At 50.9% G+C, this 19,911-nt stretch overlaps 2 protein-coding genes across 4 annotated transcripts; both read left to right on the forward strand.

Moving 5' to 3' along the window:
• Positions 1 to 1,187: 1,187 nt before the first annotated feature.
• Positions 1,188 to 11,483, forward strand: LOC116571761 (glutathione S-transferase theta-1). Its single transcript, XM_032310078.1, has 5 exons — positions 1,188 to 1,354; positions 3,232 to 3,319; positions 5,711 to 5,861; positions 10,652 to 10,828; positions 11,020 to 11,483. Exons 1-5 carry the CDS (start codon positions 1,243 to 1,245, stop codon positions 11,212 to 11,214), a joined length of 723 nt encoding a protein of 240 aa, XP_032165969.1. The 5' UTR covers positions 1,188 to 1,242; the 3' UTR covers positions 11,215 to 11,483.
• A 2,127-nt stretch (positions 11,484 to 13,610) lies between these two features.
• LOC116571760 (glutathione S-transferase theta-3-like) lies at positions 13,611 to 19,911 on the forward strand. 3 transcript variants are annotated; one of them, XM_032310075.1, is made up of 5 exons: positions 13,665 to 13,871; positions 15,276 to 15,363; positions 17,196 to 17,346; positions 18,979 to 19,155; positions 19,487 to 19,911. In XM_032310075.1, exons 1-5 carry the CDS (start codon positions 13,760 to 13,762, stop codon positions 19,679 to 19,681), a joined length of 723 nt encoding a protein of 240 aa, XP_032165966.1. In that variant the 5' UTR covers positions 13,665 to 13,759; the 3' UTR covers positions 19,682 to 19,911. The 3 variants fall into 3 exon arrangements, with proteins under 3 accessions (XP_032165968.1, XP_032165966.1, XP_032165967.1); XM_032310077.1 differs by lacking the exon at positions 15,276 to 15,363 and having other exon boundaries at positions 13,611 to 13,871; XM_032310076.1 differs by lacking the exons at positions 15,276 to 15,363; positions 17,196 to 17,346 and having other exon boundaries at positions 13,788 to 13,871.

Genomic DNA, 19,911 nt, shown 5'->3' on the forward strand with positions numbered 1-19,911 from the left:
GGGAAGTGGGGATCAAGTAACTGACCTCCTCTGAGGGTCTAGCCCCTTTTTCAAACTTCAACATCTGAAGCTCTTTTCCTTCATTAAATTTTTTTTTTCAGTTGAGAATCATGATTACCAACATTTGCTTTCTTTGCAAAGAGCTTTCTTACTGTGTAGAAAATATTACGTTCTTGTGGATGCATTTTCAGTTGGACTTATATTAGGAAATGACACTGATGCCATTTCACCAGCGAGGTGGCATGCTTTGGGGGATACCCGGGCTGTAAGGAACAGGCCTGAAATTAGGGCTTAGCAGGTGAATCCGGGCATGATGACTTGTAAAGGCCCTGTAGCTCTCTAGCCTCCCCATTATTTTATCTATCTACCTACCTATTTATTGTTGAGATATAATTGACACTGTGGAAGTTTGAGGTGTACAGCCTGTTGATTTGATACATTTATATGTTGTAACATGAGCTAACAGTCTATTATGTCACCTAATTACCATTTCTTTTTTTGTAGGGAGAATAATTAAGATTAGCCTCTTAGCAACTTTGAAATTGTACTACAGTTGTTGTCTATATTGTTGACAACTTATGTTGTTGACCAATAATCATTATGTTGTGATAGATCTCCACAACTTATTTATCTCTTGTTGCAAGTTTGTACTCTTACCCATTTTTCCGGTCTCCCCACCTCCCAGTCTTTGGTAACTACCATTCTACTTATGAGTTTGGCTTTTTTTTTTTTTTTAAGATTTCATAAATAAATGTGATTACACCGTATTTGTCTTTCCCTGTTGGACCTAGCTCACTCAGCATACTGCCCTCAAGGTCTGTTCAGGTATCACGATCTCTGGAGTATTCTTGGGAACATGGACTCTGGAGCCAAACTTCCTGGGTCCATGATCACTTATTGCCTCAATCTCGACTTCTCTAAAATGGAGATGATAGGAAATTTTGACAGCGACAACGTGGATGAACCTTGAAGACAGCATGAAATAAGGTTGTCACGAAGGACTGGGGACCTCCGCGGGACCCTTGGATGGGAGACCTACGCGTCACCGGCCCGCCTGTTCGGCTCCGCTTTCTTGGTCCCAACCCCTCAGACACGCCCTTGGCGGCTCCAGCGATTGGACCAAAGTCCCGGTGCCCGGAGCCCGGAGCCCCGAGCTACCCAACCGGGAGTGGAGGCTGGTGGGGCGTGGCCCCAGGACAGAGTGTGTTCCTGGCTGCGCTCCGGTGTGTTGGTCTGGCCGCCATGGGGCTGCAGCTTTACCTGGACTTGTTGTCCCAGCCCTGCCGCGCCGTCTACATCTTTGCCAAGAAGAACCGCATTCCCTTCGAGCTGCGCCCGGTGGACCTGCTCAAAGGTGGGCCCAGGCTTGGGTTTGGGAACCGAGAGATCGGGGAGGAACGGGGAGGCCAAATCTTGCTTAAGAGGACGCCCGGCGCCCACCTCTTCTTGGGGCCATTGCGAAAAAGGTGAGCCACCGGGGAGATCCGAGAGAGTCGGGTAATCAATCCCCCGAACTGGGCTCGGTCCTGCGGGATAGACGATGGGGCGCGGCCGAGGCCGAGTGAACGAGTGAAGGGCGGGTGGGGGGAGCTTGAGGAAAAAGAGAGACCCGGTGAACGAAAACAGGGTGCACCTGGACAGAGGGAGAGAGGAGCTCCAGAAAAGAGATGGGGGCAGGAGGTGAGGGGTTAGGGGGCCGAGCGTAGAGACCGGGGCAGAGCCCAGTCCCTCCTCTGTGGCCCCCAACTGCCAAAACTCTGCAACGGCCAGTCACCAGGGTCCCCACTTTCCAGCCCTGCGCTATGCATCGGCCCCATCTGCATTGGGGGCTCCCTTCTGTCCCTACTTCTTGGGCGTTGCCTTCTGCTTTCCCTTGCTCTCTGCCTTCTTGTGCCTGCTGGGAGGGCTCCCCCCACCATGCTGGGGGCTTGAAGGGAAACTGCCTGGAGGCTGCGGGAACATGTTGAGCCCTGCACTCCTGAGCTGGAGGGTTTGTGTCTCTGGTAGGCTCCCAAGGCTCCAAGGACACAGCTGAGGGAAGCAGAATGGAGGTATTGCTTGGTGGGCAGATGGGGTAACTCTGCTTGGCTGAGCCCCCACCCCCCCCACCCCCACCCCCATCACTTTACCACCACGGTTTGTCACGCCCTTGCCTGCCTTCATGCCTTTGAACTGGCCTGTCCCTCTGCCTGAATTCTTCATCTTCTTCCAGTCTGCTGGGGAGATTTCCCACTTGTCCTCCCCAGGGGTCATCTCTGCTGTGTACAGGGGACAGGGCATGGGGACAAAGGAACATCCCAGCCAGGCTGTTAAATAAAGGGTGCAGAGCGGTGGATTTCACTAGGAGAGCAGGGCAGGTGTGTCTAGTAAAGTCACAGTGTGAAGGGAGGGAGAAGGGAGGACAGTGGGTATGTTGAGGCTAGAGTGTTAAGGCAATCATGTATTGATCAGGAGCTTCCGCCTGATCCTGGGGTAATGGGGAGCCACTGAAGACTGTTGAGCAGGATGGTGGATGATAAGCTTACATGCTCTTTAGAAGCTTCTCTCTGACAGCATCTGCAGGAGTAGGAGCCACTCACACAAACTGAAGCAGAGGCCAGAGGCCCAGGAGACATGAGGCTGCATCTTTTAGGGGTTGTGGGTGGGACAAAAGTGTGACTGTTCCAGCTCCAGCAGATCCTAAAGGCAGGGCCAGCTCTAGCCCAGTGGCCTAGGGCAGGGTGAACAAGGGGACACAGAGGAGCTGGAAGAAGTTGTTTGCAAGTAAATAGATACTGGGAGAAAGCCACTTCTCTGTGTTTGGTGACCTTACCTTAGAGTCCACAAGGAAAGGGGCGCTATAAGGAATCAGAGCTCTATTCGGGTAACTAGCCACCTCACTCTGGCAGCCTGGGGCACCCTGAATGTGAACTTATGAGGCCAGGGATGGTGTAGAGGTGGTGGGTGGGGTGCATGTGAAGGCCCAGCTGAAGCATCACATCTTGCCCCTTGGGCTGTGGGTGGCACTTGTGCCCAGTGGGACTTGGCATGGCTGGGGCTCTCGAGGTCCATTTTGCAACATTTGGTCCTGCCCCTACCCAAGTGGCCCTCACTAGCCTTTGCCATGCAGGAGAGCACCTGGGGGCTGCAATTGGAACCATGGAATTGCGGCCTGGGTTTAGTAGGGAGTGGGCACAGGCCTTGCAGGGCTCAGTGTTTCCTTCCTCACCCACCGTGATGGGCTCTCTGCAGGCCAGCACCTCAGCGATGCCTTTGCCTGGGTGAACCCCCTGAAGAAGGTGCCTGCTTTGAAGGATGGAGACTTCACCTTGGCCGAGAGGTAACTGGGACACTGGGGCTGCCACCAGAACTCACTGGAACCATCTGGTCCATTTATTTTATTTACTTATTTTATTGACTTATTTATGTTAAAGAGAGAGAACTTGAGTGAGCAGAGTGAAGGGCAGAGGGAGAGGGAAAGAGAGAGTCCACGGGCAGACTCCCCACAGAGCTCAGAGCCCCACACAGGGCTAGATCCCAGGACACTGAGATCATGATCTGAGCAAAACCAAGAGTCGGCCGCTTAACTGACTGAGCTGCCCAGGTGCCCTTTAACGCTCTATTTTAGAGACAAAAAAACTAAACTCCTCAGAGGTGAAGGGTCCTTAGCCTAACATCCCATAGAGAGTCAGGTTTGGAACCTAGACCCAGGCCTACCTGCTGGTCCAGTTCACAGGAATGCTTGGACAAGTAAGCATATTTTACTTCTGTACCCATCCTGTGTTTGTTGGTGAGAGTACCCCAGGGCAGGGGCGTAGGACAGGGAAGGGACAGTGCTCTGGCTTGAGATGGCCCATGGGCCTCTGGTCTACCCAGTGACTCCAAGTCTGGGCTGCAGCCTCCTTGGGTGGGTCTCCCCCAAGGGAGGACTGTGAGTCATGTGGGTGTTTTACATCCCAACAGATCCCAAGAAGTGGAAACCTCTTTAGGGAAGTTCACACCCAACCCCCCCCCCAGCCCCCACTCTGCTCCTTTTATCACCTATATCACCCCTCCCATAACAAGGAGAACTTGAGGGGCGCCTGGGTGGCTCAGTGGGTTAATGCCTCTGCCTTCCGCTCAGGTATGATCCCAGGGTCCTGGGATCGAGCCCTGCATCGGGCTTTCTGCTCAGCCAGGAGCCTGCTTCCTCCTCTCTCTGCCTGCCTCTCTGCTTACTTGTGATCTCTCTCTGTCAAATAAATAAATAAAATCTTTAAAAAAAAAACACCAAAAAAAAAAACCAAGGAGAACTTGAAGCTTTTGAACTTATCTCTGGAATGGTGAAATGGATGCATTCCCCCCCGAGAATTCCTGACATTATGTCAGTGTCATTTTCTTCTTTCTGCTGCTCTCTGTTGTCCTGGATCCTTGTGTCACCCAGTGTTGAGCACCCATGGTGCCTGCCAGGGGCATCGTGCGGTTTCTGCATTTCTCTGTGTCTTTTCTCACCGTCAGGAGGTCTGTGACTCCCAGGGACCTGCAGCTGTCCCCAGAGGTGGTTTGAACAATTAGCTGGGAGGAAAAAGAGCTCCAGGATATCTTGTACAGACAAGTGAGTTGAAGCCAAGATGTGGATACAGGATTCCTAATAGGAAACGGAGGTTTTCTGCCCTGACTGGCACAACCCTTGGAGTAACCCAAGTTCCTGAAAGCTTTATTTCTTTCTTTCTTTCTTTTTTTTTTAAACTGTATATATTTATTTCACACAGACAGAGAGATCACAAGGAGGCAGAAAGGCAGGCAGAGAGAGGGGGGGAAGCAGGCTCCCTGCTGAGCAGAGAGTCCGATGTGGGGCTCGATCCCAGGACCCTGGGATCATGACCTGAGCTGAAAGCAGAGGCTTTAACCCACTGAGCCACCCAGGCGCCCCTCCTGAAAGCTTTCTTATGGCTCCAAATTCATGCATCTCAGGGCCCTTCCAGATCCATGCCTGTCCCAACACCATGGTAGCCCTCATGACCTAGGGCAGGAGGAGAGCTCCAGGCGCCTGGTCTGTTCTCCTGTTCCATGATCCTGCAGCAGCCCCAGTGTTTCCTACAGGGTGCTTTAGGGAGGACAAAGGAATGACAGGAAAGCCTTTTTGAGCAGTCAGGCCATCTGAGGCTGGTCTGGATGCCAGAGGATGAGAATGGATGCAGACTGGAAAGAACTGAGCTTTAAGGGTTAGCTTTGATGGCATCTCCTCCAGGAAGCCTTCTGGCCCTCTGATCAGAGACTGACTCTGAACAGGATTCTCTTGGCAAGATACTCTGCTATGGGCTTTTGCCCAGTGCTAGGATGAGCTTGGGTGTTAGTCTCAGAAAGACTCTTAGCCCTGGGACACCTGGGTGGCTCAGTTGGTTAAGCAGCTACCTTCGGCTCAGGTCACGATCCCAGCATCCTGGGATCGAGTCCCATATCGGGCTCCTTGCTCAGCGGGGAGCCTGCTTCTCCCTCTGCCTCTGCTGCCACTCTGCCTGCCTGTGCTCTCTCTCTGACAAATAAATAAATAAATATAATCTCTTTAAAAAAAAAAGACTCTTAGCCCTGCCACCAAGGGCTCTGTGCCGGGGCAAGTCCCGTCAGTGTTCTAAGCCTGACTTCCTTCTCTGGAGAATGAGGCAAAGACCTTGGCACATTGTCAGGAATATTAAAGAAGGGAATTTGATTAAGCCCCTCCTCCACCCATCATGTCCTCCCTCCCCTTCAGTGTGGCCATCCTGCTCTACCTGACCCGGAAGTATAAAGTCCCTGACCACTGGTACCCCCAAGATGTACAGGCCCGCGCCCTTGTGGATGAGTATCTGGCATGGCAGCACACGACCCTGCGGAGAAGCTGCCTCCGGGCCCTGTGGCACAAGGTGAGGCCCTGAGGGCATCACCCCAAAGGGGCGAAAGTACCATCTCATTCTTTTCTGTTTGGATAGTCTCTGTTGACCTAACTTTGACTCGATAATTCCTTCTTCTGTTGTGCCCACGTTGCTATTAAACCCATCTAAGACAGTCTTCATTTGAGACTTTGGTAAGGGAAAATCTGTGTTCTAAGGTGATCAGCTGAGTCAGCAAAGGAGTCCCAGCCACTGGCCCAGGGCTCTTCTTGGGTCTTCTCTCTGCCCTGCTTCTGTGCATGCCCCAAAAGTACCAAGTATGCAGAAATAGAAGGTTATAAATTACCCCTTTTGTCTGTGCTCAGGGCTCAGACCTTTGGAGATCACTCTCTTCTGAGCCAGTAGGTGTTAAATAAACTCTGATCCTCCAAAGTTTCCAAAAGATCGCCGGATGGTTCTTCCGTCAGGACCCAATCCAGGTTCTGTAACAACATGTATTTTTCAGTTCTAGAAATTCCATTTGCTTCTTTTTTAAATCTCCTTTTCTGTGCTGAAATGCACCATCTGTTTACCCATTTAGTCCATCTTTTCTTCTAAATTCTTGGAAATATTTATAATAGTTACTTTAAAGTCTTTGCAGCTAATTTTCATAACTTTGTCCCCTGTGGGTCTATTTCTCTTGGCCATTTTTATCCTCCTGATCATGGGTCACAGTGTCTTCTTTTTTTTGCATGTCTTATAGTATGCTAGGCATTATGTTCAACAAAAGGTAGAGAGGCATATGGGTGGCTCAGTCATGATCCCTGGGGTCCTGGGATTAAGCCCCTTGCTCAGCAGGGAGCCTGCTTCTCCCCTTCTCTCTGACTGCCACTCCCCCTGCTTGTGCTCTCTTGCTCTCTCTCTCTCCCCTTCTATGTGTCAAATAAATAAAATCTTAAAGAAAAAAAAAAGAGTCACATGCTCTTCCGTCTGAGCCAGACAAGTGCCCCTGTATGGTTCCAGTTATATGAAATTCCGATTCTGTTCATAAAGACAAAAAAGTAGAAGGATGGCTGTGAGGGGTCAGGGGAGGAGGGAATGGGAAGTTGTTGTTTAATGGGGACAGAGTTTCAGTTTGGGATGATGAATGATGAACCAGATGAACCATCTGGAGATGGATGGTGCCTTTACCCGACCCCTGAGTCTAGGTTCCTGAGTCACAGAAATGAACATGGAACTTCAGAGAAAGAAAACAGGTGGAGTTTATTAGAGATAGCTTGTATAAAAGGGGGCCAGCAAGAAAGAGGAATGTCGCTACACCCTCCCTACTGTAGGAGGCATAGAAAGGCCCTTTTCCAAAGGGTGAGGGGCTGGAAGTGGGGAAGCATCCTTCAGTCCCATGGTCATTATCTAGTGGGCATCACTTTTTAGTGGACACAAGACAATCACAAGATACTTTTCTTCATGGTCAACATTCTTTTAGGGCTCCTGGAAAATAGAAATACTTGTGCAAGCAGGCTTTAAATTGTTACTTCTAATTTTGCCCAGACAACCATTACTGCCTCATGGCTCTTACCTCTCATTCATTCTCTTTCCCAGAAGAAGGTGTTTGTCTCTAAACTTATGGCCATTTTTTTAAAGATTTTATTTATTTATTTGACAGAGAGAGTTAGTTCACAATAGGAAGAGAGGCAGGCAGAGAGAAGGGGAAGCAGGCTCCCTGCTGAGGACCCTGAGATGGGGGCTTGATCCCAGGACCCTGAGATCATGACCTGAGCCGAAGGCAGAGGCTTAACCCACTGAGCCACCCAGGCACCCTGGAAACTTTTAACCCTTGTCTTAGACCAGGGACTTTCACAGGAATTAAGTAAGTACCTCTTGCTTTCCCTAGACTATCTCAGCAATGATGGTTGTACAAGAGTGTGAATGTGCTTAGTGCCATGGAACTGTACACTTAAAAATGGTTAAGTTGGGAAATTTTATTATGCATTTCTTACCACAATTAAAAATAAAAAAAATTATAGTTAACATGTAATCGGTAGAAAAATCATTAATGCACTATTTTGCATTCTTTTCTTGTACTAAGTCTTCAGAATCCCATGTGTGTTATGCGTATACCTCACAACTCAGCTAGGACTAGCCATATTTTAAGAGCTCACTAGCAGCTACCATATCAGATAGCATAGGTTTAGGCTTTTTTTCTTTTTCATTTTTTTGTCTTTTATTTTCTATTTTTAAAAGTTCTATAACCTTTGATGGCTTTAAGGAAAGATAAGATTATTTTCTTTCCACCCTTATTAATGATGGGAGCTATGGTTTTTGTGACATTGATGTCCTAATCAGAAGCAAGATTCCTCATTTTTTAAAGTATATGGATAGGGGCACCTGGGTGGCTCAGTCAGTTAAGCACCTGCCTTTGGCTCAGGTCATGATCCCAGGGACCTGGGATTGAGCCCTACATCATGCTCCCTGCTCAGTGGGCAGTCTGCTTCTCCCTCTCCTTCTCCCACCTCACACTCTCTCTCTCTCTCAATCAAATAAATAAATAAAATCTTTAAAAAAACCAATAAAGTGTATTGCTAATTGTGGGTTATGAGCTTTATTTCTCTTTTTCCTGTCATTTCTTATATAAAACAGAAATAGAGGACAAACGTTCAAAAGACCTCTCCCTTGCCCTCACTCCTTCCTGAAAGGCCGTTCTGCTCTGGGGTCCAGTGGGAGTCCTTCCAGTTTACGATTTTATACATTATTACACTTAGTTGTCATCATAAGCAAAATAAAGTTTTGCTTTGCATGTTTAAAATTTTATATAAATGCTCTCATATCGCTCTGCATTGTGCATTTTCTATATTGCTGTGGATGGATCTAATTTATCCATTTTAACTACTCTACAGTAATTCATTATATAAATAAATTGCAATGTACTTATTATCCTAGTATGATCTGTTATATTTAAAGAGGAACAAAACCGCTCTTCCAAACCCTGCGAATTTTGGATCAACCAAATTGAAACAGAAGGGAAATGGTAGATAATCTCTGGCAGGGGTGAATCAATAAAAAATGAGGGAGGAGGGCTAGCTGGGGTTGTGCAAATTGAGAGTTCATTGTGCCCTCCTGATGCAGTAGCTTCTCCCCAGCATCAGCCTTAGATACTGAGCAGGCATACCCTGTGGCCAGCACCCTTTATATGGAAAAGAAGCTAGAGGGGCACCTGATACGCTGTTGGTTAAACCTCTGCCTTTGGCTCAGGTCATGATCCCAGGATCCTGGGATTGGGATAAAGCCCTGTGTTGGGCTCCCTGCTCAGCAGGGAGTCTGCTTCCCCGCTGCCCCTCTACCCACTTGTGCTTGCTCTTTGTCTGTCTCAAATAAGTAAAATCTTTAAAAAAAAAAAAAAAAGCTGGAAATCTGGACTCTTATATATGAAATGCCCCCATTTTTAAATCTCAGCAACTGATCCATATTTTAATTTTAATTTTTGTTTTTATTTCTTTTAGAGAGAGAGAGAGTGGGGGAGGGGAGGGACACAGAGAGAGAAAGAATCCTAAGCAGTCTCCATGCCTAATGTGCAGCCTGATCTGGGGCTCAGTCCCATGATCCTATGATGATGACCCAAGCTCATCCTATGATGAGATCAAGAGTTGGACATTTAGGGGCACCTGGGTGACTCAGTGGGCTCAAACCTCTGCTTTTGGTTCAGGTCATGATCTCAGGGTCCTGGGATCAAGCCCCACATTAGGCTCTCTGCTCAGCAGGGAGCCTGTTTCTCCCTCTCTCTGTGCCTGCCTCTTTGACTACTTGTGATCTCTGTCAAATTAAAAACAAAAAAGAAAAAAAAAAGAAGAGTTGGACATTTAACTGACTGAGACACCCAGGCACCCCCTGATCCATATTCTTAAAAAACTCTGTAGTCAAAGGAATGCCATTAGCTCAGGGCTGGCCTCCAGGGCACCAGTGAGAGACTACTGATTCTGTCTACCTTGTATGGGGAAGGAAATTGAAGCCCGAAGCCAGGGCTCATGTACAATCCTAGTCATGTTGACCTGAGTTCCAGGCTCCCCCAAGCAACTTAACGAAACGAAGCATGAAGCATTCTTCCCTTGCTCCTCATCCACTGTATCTCCCTATAGCTCTGCCAGCCATGATGCTGTTAATGCTTCCCCCTAAAACACCTTCCTCCCATAGCCTGGACACTACCTTTTCCTAGCCCTCTTCCTTAGTTCCTGGTAGGTCGCTGTCAGAAAATGTCCATTCTACTCTTGGCTTAGTCTTTCTTGGCTGTGCCATCTCAGGCAACTGACTGTCCCTCTCACTGACTGTCCCACTTTTCCATTTATAAGAGAGTCATGTACTATTATTCCTATAATATAGATGAGATAATTGAGGCTCAGAGGGTTTAGGTATTTTATTTTAGGCCACTTGCTTTTTAAGTGGCAGAGTGGAAACCTTGTAAGCCCATCCTAATTATTTATCCAGTAAGCGGTACTGACTTCACATTCAGGGGAAAGAGGTTATAACATAGACTGTCCCTAGGCTAGCCGCCTACTTCCAAAGTATGAAACTCATTGTTCAAGTCCCCCCTGAGTCATTCTCAAAGGGGTTTGAGTCCTGTCAGATGCCCCCTGAGGCTCAGCCATCAGAGATCACAGAAGCAGGAATATTTCTGGGATATCTCTGGAAACAGTGGTCCTTTGGGAATTTCCCTGCAGGCCCCACCCAGCCTTCAAAGACAGGTGTATAGAACCAGAAAGCAGCTCAAACTGGGGTGGGGGAGGCAGACTTGCCTTCCTGCCCCTGAGGCTGGGCTGGCCCCTAACTGTCTACCGTGCCTCCCTGCCTCCCAGGTGATGTTCCCTGTTTTCCTGGGTGAGCCAGTGTCTCCTGAGATGCTGGCAGCCACGCTAGCCGAGTTGGATGTGACCGTGCAGTTGCTTGAGGACAAGTTCCTCCAGAACAAGGCCTTTCTCATCGGGCCCCACATCTCACTGGCTGATCTGGTAGCCATCACAGAGCTGATGCATGTGAGTGCTATGGATACGGTGGCTTGCTAGGTGGGGAGGGCCCTGGGTAGTCGCTGAAGTCTTGCTCACACTGCCCCCACCTGGTTATGGTCCATGCTTATGTGTGGAAACCTCTTCTGGGGCTCTGGGACCCCCAAACCAGGCAGAAGACCTTACCTTCCACCCGCATCCTGTTTCCTTTCTCCCTGCAGCCTGTGGGTGCTGGCTGCCAAGTCTTCGAAGGTCGACCCAAGCTGGCTGCATGGCGCCAGCGTGTAGAGGCAGCAGTGGGAGAGGATCTCTTCCAGGAGGCCCATGAGGTCATCATGAAGGCCAAGGAGTCCCCACCTGCAGACCCCATTGTAAAGCAGAAGCTGATGCCTGCGGTACTGGCCATGATTGGTTGAGCCAGGAAGCCCCGTCCCTGCAGTTTGCCCTTGGCAGTTCACAAAGCACCTTCATTTCCAATGTCCCATGGGAAGCAGGCTCAGAGGGCTGTAGTGATTTGCCCGAGTGCCACTGCACCTATGCTCCCATGGTTAGACCCCTACACCCACACTATCTTGCACAGCTGCCTAAAAGCCACAGTGAGAATGGAATAGCCAGATCTCATCTCCTTTAATCACTGCATTTCATTTTCAGTTTGGGAAATAAACCTGGGCTAAGCCTGAGCCTACTCTTCTAGCCCGGATGTGTGATTTATTTTACCTGACTTGGCCCTGGTCTTGGTCTCTATCAGAAAGACAAGCCCTTTTCTGAGGCCCGGATGTGTGATTTATTTTACCTGACTTGGCCCTGGTCTTGGTCTCTATCAGAAAGACAAGCCCTTTTCTGAGGCCCTGTGGGTCAGCTTCCCCATGATGGTTGCCAAGAGTGAAATTAACAAATGCCCTTTACTCTTCTAATTCTCAGAGAAAGTGATTTGTCCGACAGCATAGGGATCAGCAGGCATCCCACATGTGACTAGGCATGGTCATCAATCAGTTGGCTGGGCCAACCTCCCAGGACATGGCCCTCTGGCATCAAGTACTGTAGCTCAGGAGTCCTGCTTCTGTTTGCCAGATTGGTCAGGAGGGGCAAAGCCAAACAGCAGCTCTCCTGGACAAGAATCAGTCATGCAGGGCCTTGAAGGCCATGCCTATGATCTGTAAACCATAAGTAGGCATAGTGTGCTCAGATTGCATTTCTTTTTTTTTTTTTTTTTTAAGATTTTATTTATTTTATTTGACAGACAGAGATTACAACTAGGCAGAGAGGCAGGCAGAGAGAGAGAGAGAGGAGGAAGCAGGCTCCCTGCTGAGCAGAGAGACCGATTCGGGGCTTGATCCCAGGACCCTGGGATCATGACCTGAGCCAAAGGCAGAGGCTTTAACCCACTGAGCCACCCAGGCGCCCCTCAGATTGCATTTCTTTATTTCTTTATATTTTAAGTAGGTTTCATACTGACTGTAGGGCTTGAACTCATGGTCCTGAGATTAAGGGCTTTGTGCTCTACTGACTGAGCCAGCCAGACACCCCACCAGATTGTGTTTAGAATTAATATTCTGGGGGAGCCTGGGTGGCTCAGTCATTGAGTGTCTGCCTTCGGCTCTGGTCATGATCCCAGAGTCCTGGGATCCCGCCCCGCATCGGCTCCCTGCTCTGCGAGGGAAGCCTGCTTCTTCCTCTCCCACTCCCCCTGCTTGTGTTCCCTCTCTTGCTGTGTCTCTGTCAAATAAATAAATAAATAAAATCTTTAAAATAATATTCTGGCTCTCTGGTGGCAGGTGGAGGTGTGGGGGGGGGTGGGTTGGACTTGAGGGTGGCCAAAGAGAGCAAGGAAACTGGATATTATAGTAATCCTGCCAAAAGTGATTTGTGCAGGAGAGCAGGGCAAGGAAGGGGATGGAGAACATGGCCTCTCCCAGCCTGGAGAGGGCTCCAGCACTAGCCCAGGAAGGCAGTCTCTCCCTGGGAGGGAAAAGGAGGGAGTTGGGGGCAGGGAGGAGTGAGGGGGTGAGAGGGGGAAGGGGCGGATAGGTCTTACTTAAATCTTAACTTAAAATTTTCAATAACATCTTCTTGCCAAGGCATTTTCTGTGAATCTTGGCTTTGGGGGCAGGGTCTTCTTCCCCCAAGAGCCTCTCTTAGGGAATTGGGGGGGGGGTTCATGTCCACGGACCTCGGGGACCAGAGAGTGTCATTTGGAGGGACTTGGCCCTGTAAAGGAAGTGGGGAATTTATAGACCTCCTGCAGACCTCTGGATGGGCGACCCCTGGCTTCTGCCAACTGCTAGAAGGATTAGCTGGAGTGTAATAAATATGACCCCAGGAATTAGGGAGGGGCGGCTCACTCTTTCCGGGAGCTGGGGTCCAGAAACCTCCCGAGCCTCCATTGTGGGCACTGGGCCCAGGGGAGGCTACTGTACCTCCGCTTAGTGCCTCCTTTTGTGTCCTGGGGAGTCAGAAGCCCCTCCTCTCTCAGTTTCCTCCTTGAGTTCGGGCAGGTGACTTGGGCCAACTGAAGGCAGCCTAGCCCTTTCGATCCTAAATTAACTGAAGCCCCCTGCTGGAAGCGTTCTTGGTGTCCCGTTCCCATTACCACCCTCCACTGCACCATTTGACAAAGGTAGACGTTGAGGTCCGGGGAAGGGGTATGACCTGGCAGCGAAACCTCAGGTCACAGGCCAAATCTTCCAGCGCCCTCGCCACCGAGAGAACTGCTGCCAGGGTTCCAGAGAAGGGAGGGAGGGAGAATTGGGACGCCGCTGATTGGCCCAAAGTTCTCCAGAGCTATCCAATGGGCGGGGAGGGTGTGGCGGGGCTCAGACGCACCCGCACCCCACAACTCCACCCCTCTCCTCCGGATCGCGTTCCGCTGTAGGCTCGGTGGCCTGGCAGATTCTGTCAGCCGTTTCTCTTCCCCTGCTTATACCCTGGGCGCGACCCCGGGGGCGGACCGCTGCTCCCGTCATGGGCCTAGAGCTTTACCTGGACCTGCTCTCCCAGCCTTGTCGCGCCGTCTACATCTTCGCCAAGAAGAACGGAATCCCCTTCGAGCTGCGGCCGGTGGAGCTGCTCAAAGGTGGGCGCGGCAGAAAAGCAGGCCCCGCCGTCCCGGCGGGCGCCGGTGTGCTAACAGACCCCCGCCTGCTGCAGTAAGGGAACTGGGTCATCCGTTATCGGTTGTGCCTTTTTCGAGATCCCCGATCTTTGTCTAGTGAATAGGAAACATTTTTCAAAATACAGGTTGAGGGGGCTCCTGGGTGGCCAGTGGGTTAAGCCTCTGCCTTCGGTTGAGGTCATGATCTCAGGGTCCTGAGATCGAGCCCCGCATCGAGCTCTCTGCTTATCGGGGAGCCTGCTCTCCGCCCCCCGCCCCCGCCTACCTATCTGCCTGCTTGTGATCTCTGTCAAATGAATAAATAAAATCTTTAAGAAAAAATAGAGGTTGAGAGGGAACATAGGGGAGTGAGAGCAGTGGGGGGCCGTGGGAGGTGTGGGGAAGTGGAATGAGCGCCCAGATGCCTCACACCCCGGCTTGGAGAAAACAATGAAACCGCTTCCTCATTTCTGAATTGGAGTAGACTGCTTCTCTTGAATTTCTGCAGCTGCCAGCAGGAGAAGGCGGTTCCACCTGGCTCTGGTCTCCTCTTTACTTCTACCTAGGCCTGCCTACCTTCTGTGTTTGGTGCCCCCAGCTTGGGCCAGCAACTGCAATGCTGCCACCTTGCTCTGCCTTTCTAGCACTCCTTGGGATGGGGGCTGGGCACAGAGGCATTTTCTGGAGGGAGAATATGTAGGGGTGATTCTCCTCACCCAGGTGAAGGGCAAAGAGGCCCTTTGGTGGGCCTGTGGATGGGCTGGAGCCTAGTTCCACTGAGGCCCTCTGACTCCATACACTGTCAGAACTGCTAACCCCCACTGGGGAAGGAGACTTGAGCGTTTGGCGTGGGACAGAAAGAAGAACTGAGCTGCTGGAAGCTGGGTGATGGAAGAGGGCGGGAGCTCCTGGAGAGAATGAGTCTGAATGAGGCCTGGGGCAGGTGTGGCCGGAGCTGTGTGGTGTGGACAGGTTACGCAGCTGGCATAGGAAGACGGATTGCAGGGGCAAGCTTAGAGCCCAGGGAGGAGACTGGAGTGTCTGATATATGGATGGAATTGGCTGGGCCTGGGGTAGGGGTGACTTACAGCTGCAGGGACTCACCCTCCCCATTCATGGCCAAGTTGAGATGCTGCTTGGCCCAGGTTCCCAGGGAGGGTAGACCCAGGAAGGGTGGACCTCTGGTGGGGTCAGGGTCTGTGGTCTGGTGACCAGCAGAGTGGTCTCCTTCCTATTGCCCACCTGGATAGGGGCCTCAGAAAGTTGGTGCCTGGATATTGGGGTGCGGGTGGGGTGGGGGTGGGGGTAGGGGTGGAGGGGGGAGAGGCCTCAGTGGGGAATGGGGCTCAGAGTTCTCCTCATCCGCCTCACTGGTCTCTCCCACAGGCCAGCACCACAGTGATGCTTTTGCCCAGGTGAATCCCCTGAGGAAGGTGCCAGCCTTGAAGGATGGGGACTTCACTTTGGCTGAGAGGTATCAGGTCCCCAGGCGGCTACCCGGGCCTTGTGAGGCCAGCCAGCTGTCCGTGTATCTACTGTTGATGGCTTGGATCACGACTGGTGTGCCCTGAGCAGCTGTGCCAGCCCCAGCAGGCAGAGGAGCCTAGGGCTGGGAGGGGCTATGGAAGTCGTGGCATTCCCCTGTCCCAAGCCTTCCTCCACTTCCCGAGAAATTTACAAAGGGGGAAACTGAAGCCGGGGAGGGGAAGGACTTGCACAAGGTCACAGGGCCTCCAGCCTGTTTCCAGGCCTCCTCTGCCCACTCATCCCCCAGACAGAAGGAGAGCGGAGAGTGAAATATGGAGGAGTAACTGTACTACACTCTTTAGAACTTCTACTTCTACAAATTTTGGGCAAGTTCTATTGCCCTGGGAGTCAAGAGAGCACCCAGAGAGCTTCCGTGGCTATTTGCTGAGCACCCACCGGGAACCATCTAGGCCTTGGGGCCAAAGCATTGAACAATTCTAAGTCCTTGGCCACCTAGAGCTCACGTTCTGGAAGGGGGGGGGTGCTGCTAATCTCTGTAAGGTGCAACCTATCAGGTGGTGATGAGTGCCATGGAGAAAATAAGCAGGGTAAGAGTGGGGAGGGGGGCTGCAATTTTGAGTAGGATGTCGAGTGAAGGGCCCCTTGAGGAGGAGGCATCTGAGCAGAGACCTACAGGGACAGAGGTGCAGGGTATATGGGAAGGGTGTTCTGGTTGGAGGGAACAGCAAAGCCAAAGGCAGTGAAGTGGGACAGTCTTGGGGGAAAGGTTGGAGAGACAAGGTGTCCAGTGTGGCTGGAGTGAGGGAGGGGAGTAACTAGGGGCTGAGGTCAGTGGGTAGCCTGTGTGGCCAGGAAGACTTTGGCTTTTACTGTAGGTAAGATGGGGCCACTGCAGGAGTTTAAGCAGAGGAGAGCTGAGATCCAACTTCGGTTTTAAAGGATCCCTCTGGCTGGGGTGAAAAGGTACTGTGCTAATCCAGGAGAGGGGTGCTGGCACCCCAGACCGAGGTGGTAGTACAGAGGAATGTAGTGGTCAGTTCTGACTCCCTTTGAAGATCAAGCCCAAGAGTGTGCTCGAGCGATGGACATAGGAGGGAGAGATGAGAGACCAGGCCAGCTTTCAGGTTGGTGGCTGGATAGTGATATCCTTTACTGAAGCCACACAGCACCTCTGTAGTACAGCCAGATTCACATTCCACTTGGCTTCAGAACCTCTGGTCACTGGACAGTGCAACATCCATGGAGACCTGGTGCTCTGGACAGACATGAGGCACAGGTCAGACATAGTAGAGGGAGAAGGGAGGGGAGGAGGTCAGAGAGGGCTTCCTGGGGGAGGAGGCTGGAAGCTTTGGGCAGGTAGAGAGGAGATGGGACAGGGTGGGAAGCAGTGACCCATTCACCTGGGAGGCCTTATCCCAGCCCCAGGGAATGTGAGGGGACAGCTGGCTTTGCTCCTGTCATGACCATGCATCAGATATAGTGCAGAGTGCCATGTGAGTCGCTCTTGTCTTTCAAGAACCATGTTGGGCCCCCCTTCCTCCTGGAAACTCTCTCTGAGTACCCCCTCACCGTCCTTCCTGAAATCCCAAGACATTTTGTTTTTCACCTGGTGCCCTTAGCTCAGATGATAGGATGACGCAGTGTAGAGCTGTGTGACCCTAGGCAGTCACCTAACCTCTCTGAGCCTCACATTCCTACTCTGCATCATGGTATGAAGATAGTGAAGTGCTCCACCTATAGGAGCTGGGAAGATGTGAGCAGTGGGGAGGGAACAGAAAGTGACTAGTACATGTTCCTCATCTCCTCCGTGTCCCCCAGTGTGGCCATCCTGTTGTATCTGAGTCGCAAGTATGAGGTCCCTGACCACTGGTATCCCCAGGACCTGCAGGCCCGTGCCCGTGTGGACGAGTACCTAGCCTGGCAGCACACAGCCCTTCGGAGTAGCTGCACCCGAGCCATGTGGCAGAAGGTGAGCTATGGCAGGTTGGGGACCCTTCTAGAATGCTCCAGGGACAGTGCTTTCTGTTTAAAAAGTTCTGTTCAGGGCACCTGGATGGCTCAGCCGGTTGAGCATCTGCATTTGGCTCAGGTCATGATCCTGGAGTCCCAGGACTGAGTCCCAGGATTGAGCCACATGGCAGCTGGCAGCAGCAGGGTTCCCTGCTCAGCAGGGAGTCGTCTTCTCTCTCTTCCTCTGCTCCTCCCCCTGCTCCTTCTTTCTCTCTCTCTCTCAAATAAAAAAATAAAATCTTCTAAAAAATTCGTTGATACCTGAGGTCTTGGAACACCAAATTCTAGAATGCCAGAGACTCCCTAGTCCAACCAACTTGTTTCCTGCAGGGGAAACAAAGGGAGAGCCAGGGAGTGACTTCTCCAGATGTTCCCTGATTCCTGAGTGCTGAGACTCAATCCTATGCCCTTTTGCATGCTCCCAACTGCAGAAATAATTGCCTTTTGGGAGAGAGAGAAAAAAATCAAGCTCTGGCTATGCCCATACTTTTTCAGATAGAGAAGTGTTAAGTGAAAAATCTAAGACTAGGAAGAAATGAAGAGACCATTCAATAAAGTTGGTCTGATTTCTGGGTATTTAAGGATTTTGAAGCCTAAAAACACTAGAAGACTTAGAGAAAAGCCTAATAGATTTTCCATATACAATGACATTCGTGTAAGGAGGAAAGGATTAAACTTAAAACAAACAAAAAACTGACAAAGATTTGTTAGGAAAAAGTAACATTTTGCATGTCTGGGTAGCTCAGTCAGTTAAGCGTCAGACCCTTGATTTCAGCTCAGGTCATGATCTTGGGGTCTTGGGGTTGAGCTCTGGGTCAGGCTTTGCGCTGAGCATGGAGTCTGCTTGTCCCTCTCCCTCTGCTCCTCTCCCTGCTTGTGCTCTCGCTCGTTCCTCTCTAAAATAAATAAATAAAATCTTAAAAAAAGAAAAAGAAAGAAAGAGAGAGAGAAAGGAAGGAAGGAAGAAAGAAAGAGGTGCCTGGGTGGCTCAGTCAGTTAAGCGTTTGCCTTTGGCTCAGATCATGATCTTGGGGTCTTGGCCCCCAACCCAGCTCTCTGCTCAGCCGGGAGTCTGCTTCTTCTTCTTCCTCTCCCTCTGTGCTCTCTCTCTCAAATAAATAAATAAAGTCTTCAGAAAAGTTACTTAAAGAATTTTTTTTTAAAAGATGCATTTATTTGGGAGAGAGATAATGCACATACATCACACGCACCCACCCATGAGTTGGCGGGGGAAGCGCCAGAGGGAGAGAATCTCATGTAGATTCCCTGGGTGGGGGGGCTTGTATTGAGGCTTTCATGGTGAGGATAGTGGGGAGCCATGGAAGGCTTGATGCAGGGGGTGATATGGGCAGTCTGGGATTGCAGACGTTCTCCTACTGGCTGCCTTGCATGAGGACCTAGGGAGAGATGGGAGGCTGCCCATGTTGGAGTAGAAGGTAATGCCTGGGCTGGTGGTGGCCATGGGTGGAAAGAGTGGGTTGAAGTGAGGAGAAATTGGAAGGCCTGGTGATAGATTGGTTGAGATTGGATGAGGAACTAGGCTAGACTTTGGATAGACACTGAGCCCTCTCTCTGCCTGCCCACCCACCAGATGATGTTCCCAGTGTTCCTGGGTGAACAGGTGCCCCCTGAGACATTGGCATCTACTCTGGCTGAGCTGGACAGGTGCCTGCAGCTGCTTGAGGACAAGTTCCTAAAGGACCAGGACTTTGTTGCTGGACCTCACATCTCAGTGGCTGACTTGGTGGCCATCACAGAGCTGATGCATGTGAGTGCTGTGGGGTCAGGTGATCCACTGGGCACTGGGGTGTCCTGGGAGGGAGCCAGTGTACCAGCTCATGTTGCCCTTTCTGGCTGTGGGACCCTGGGCAAGCCACTTCACTCTCTGAGCCTCAGTGTTCTCATCTGTAAAATGGGGCTTCAGACCCTATACTGCAGCAATACTGAGAAGCTTCCCAGTGTCTCAGGGGAGAGAATGTCCAGCCTATTACTCATGTGGCCAAGAAGGGAAAACCCACCCTGGAGAATTCCTCAGATAGGTCATCCTGCCTTGTGCTTGACCATGCCTACCCCTTCCACCTGGCTCCTTCTCCCCATAGCCTGTCAGTGCTGGCTGCCAAGTCTTCAAAAGCAGACCCAAGCTGGCTGCATGGCGCCAACGTGTGGAGGTGGAGGTGGGAAAGGACCTCTTTCAGGAGGCACATGCAGCTGTCATGAAGGTCAAGGACTTGCCTCCAGCTGACCCGGCCACAAAAGAGAAGCTGAAGCCCTCCGTGCAGGTTTTGCTGCAGTGAGGGGAAGGCCAGGCCTGCAGAGGTGATGGAGATTCTGTTTTCAAAATAAACAGGTGGAACTGCTCCTCCTGGGCTGTAAGCAAGACACACTCTCCAGGCTCTGTTCCCCGGTTCCCTCCAGGCATCAGGTCTTCCTTCTTTTGTTTCGTCTTCAGTCTTCACTCACACCCCTTCCACTCTGACTTTGTGTGACCCCTGGAAAGAGCTTAGTAAACACATATTTGACCTTG

This window comes from Mustela erminea, chromosome 13 (assembly GCF_009829155.1).
Source record: "Mustela erminea isolate mMusErm1 chromosome 13, mMusErm1.Pri, whole genome shotgun sequence".
Taxonomy (NCBI): Eukaryota; Metazoa; Chordata; class Mammalia; order Carnivora; family Mustelidae; genus Mustela; species Mustela erminea.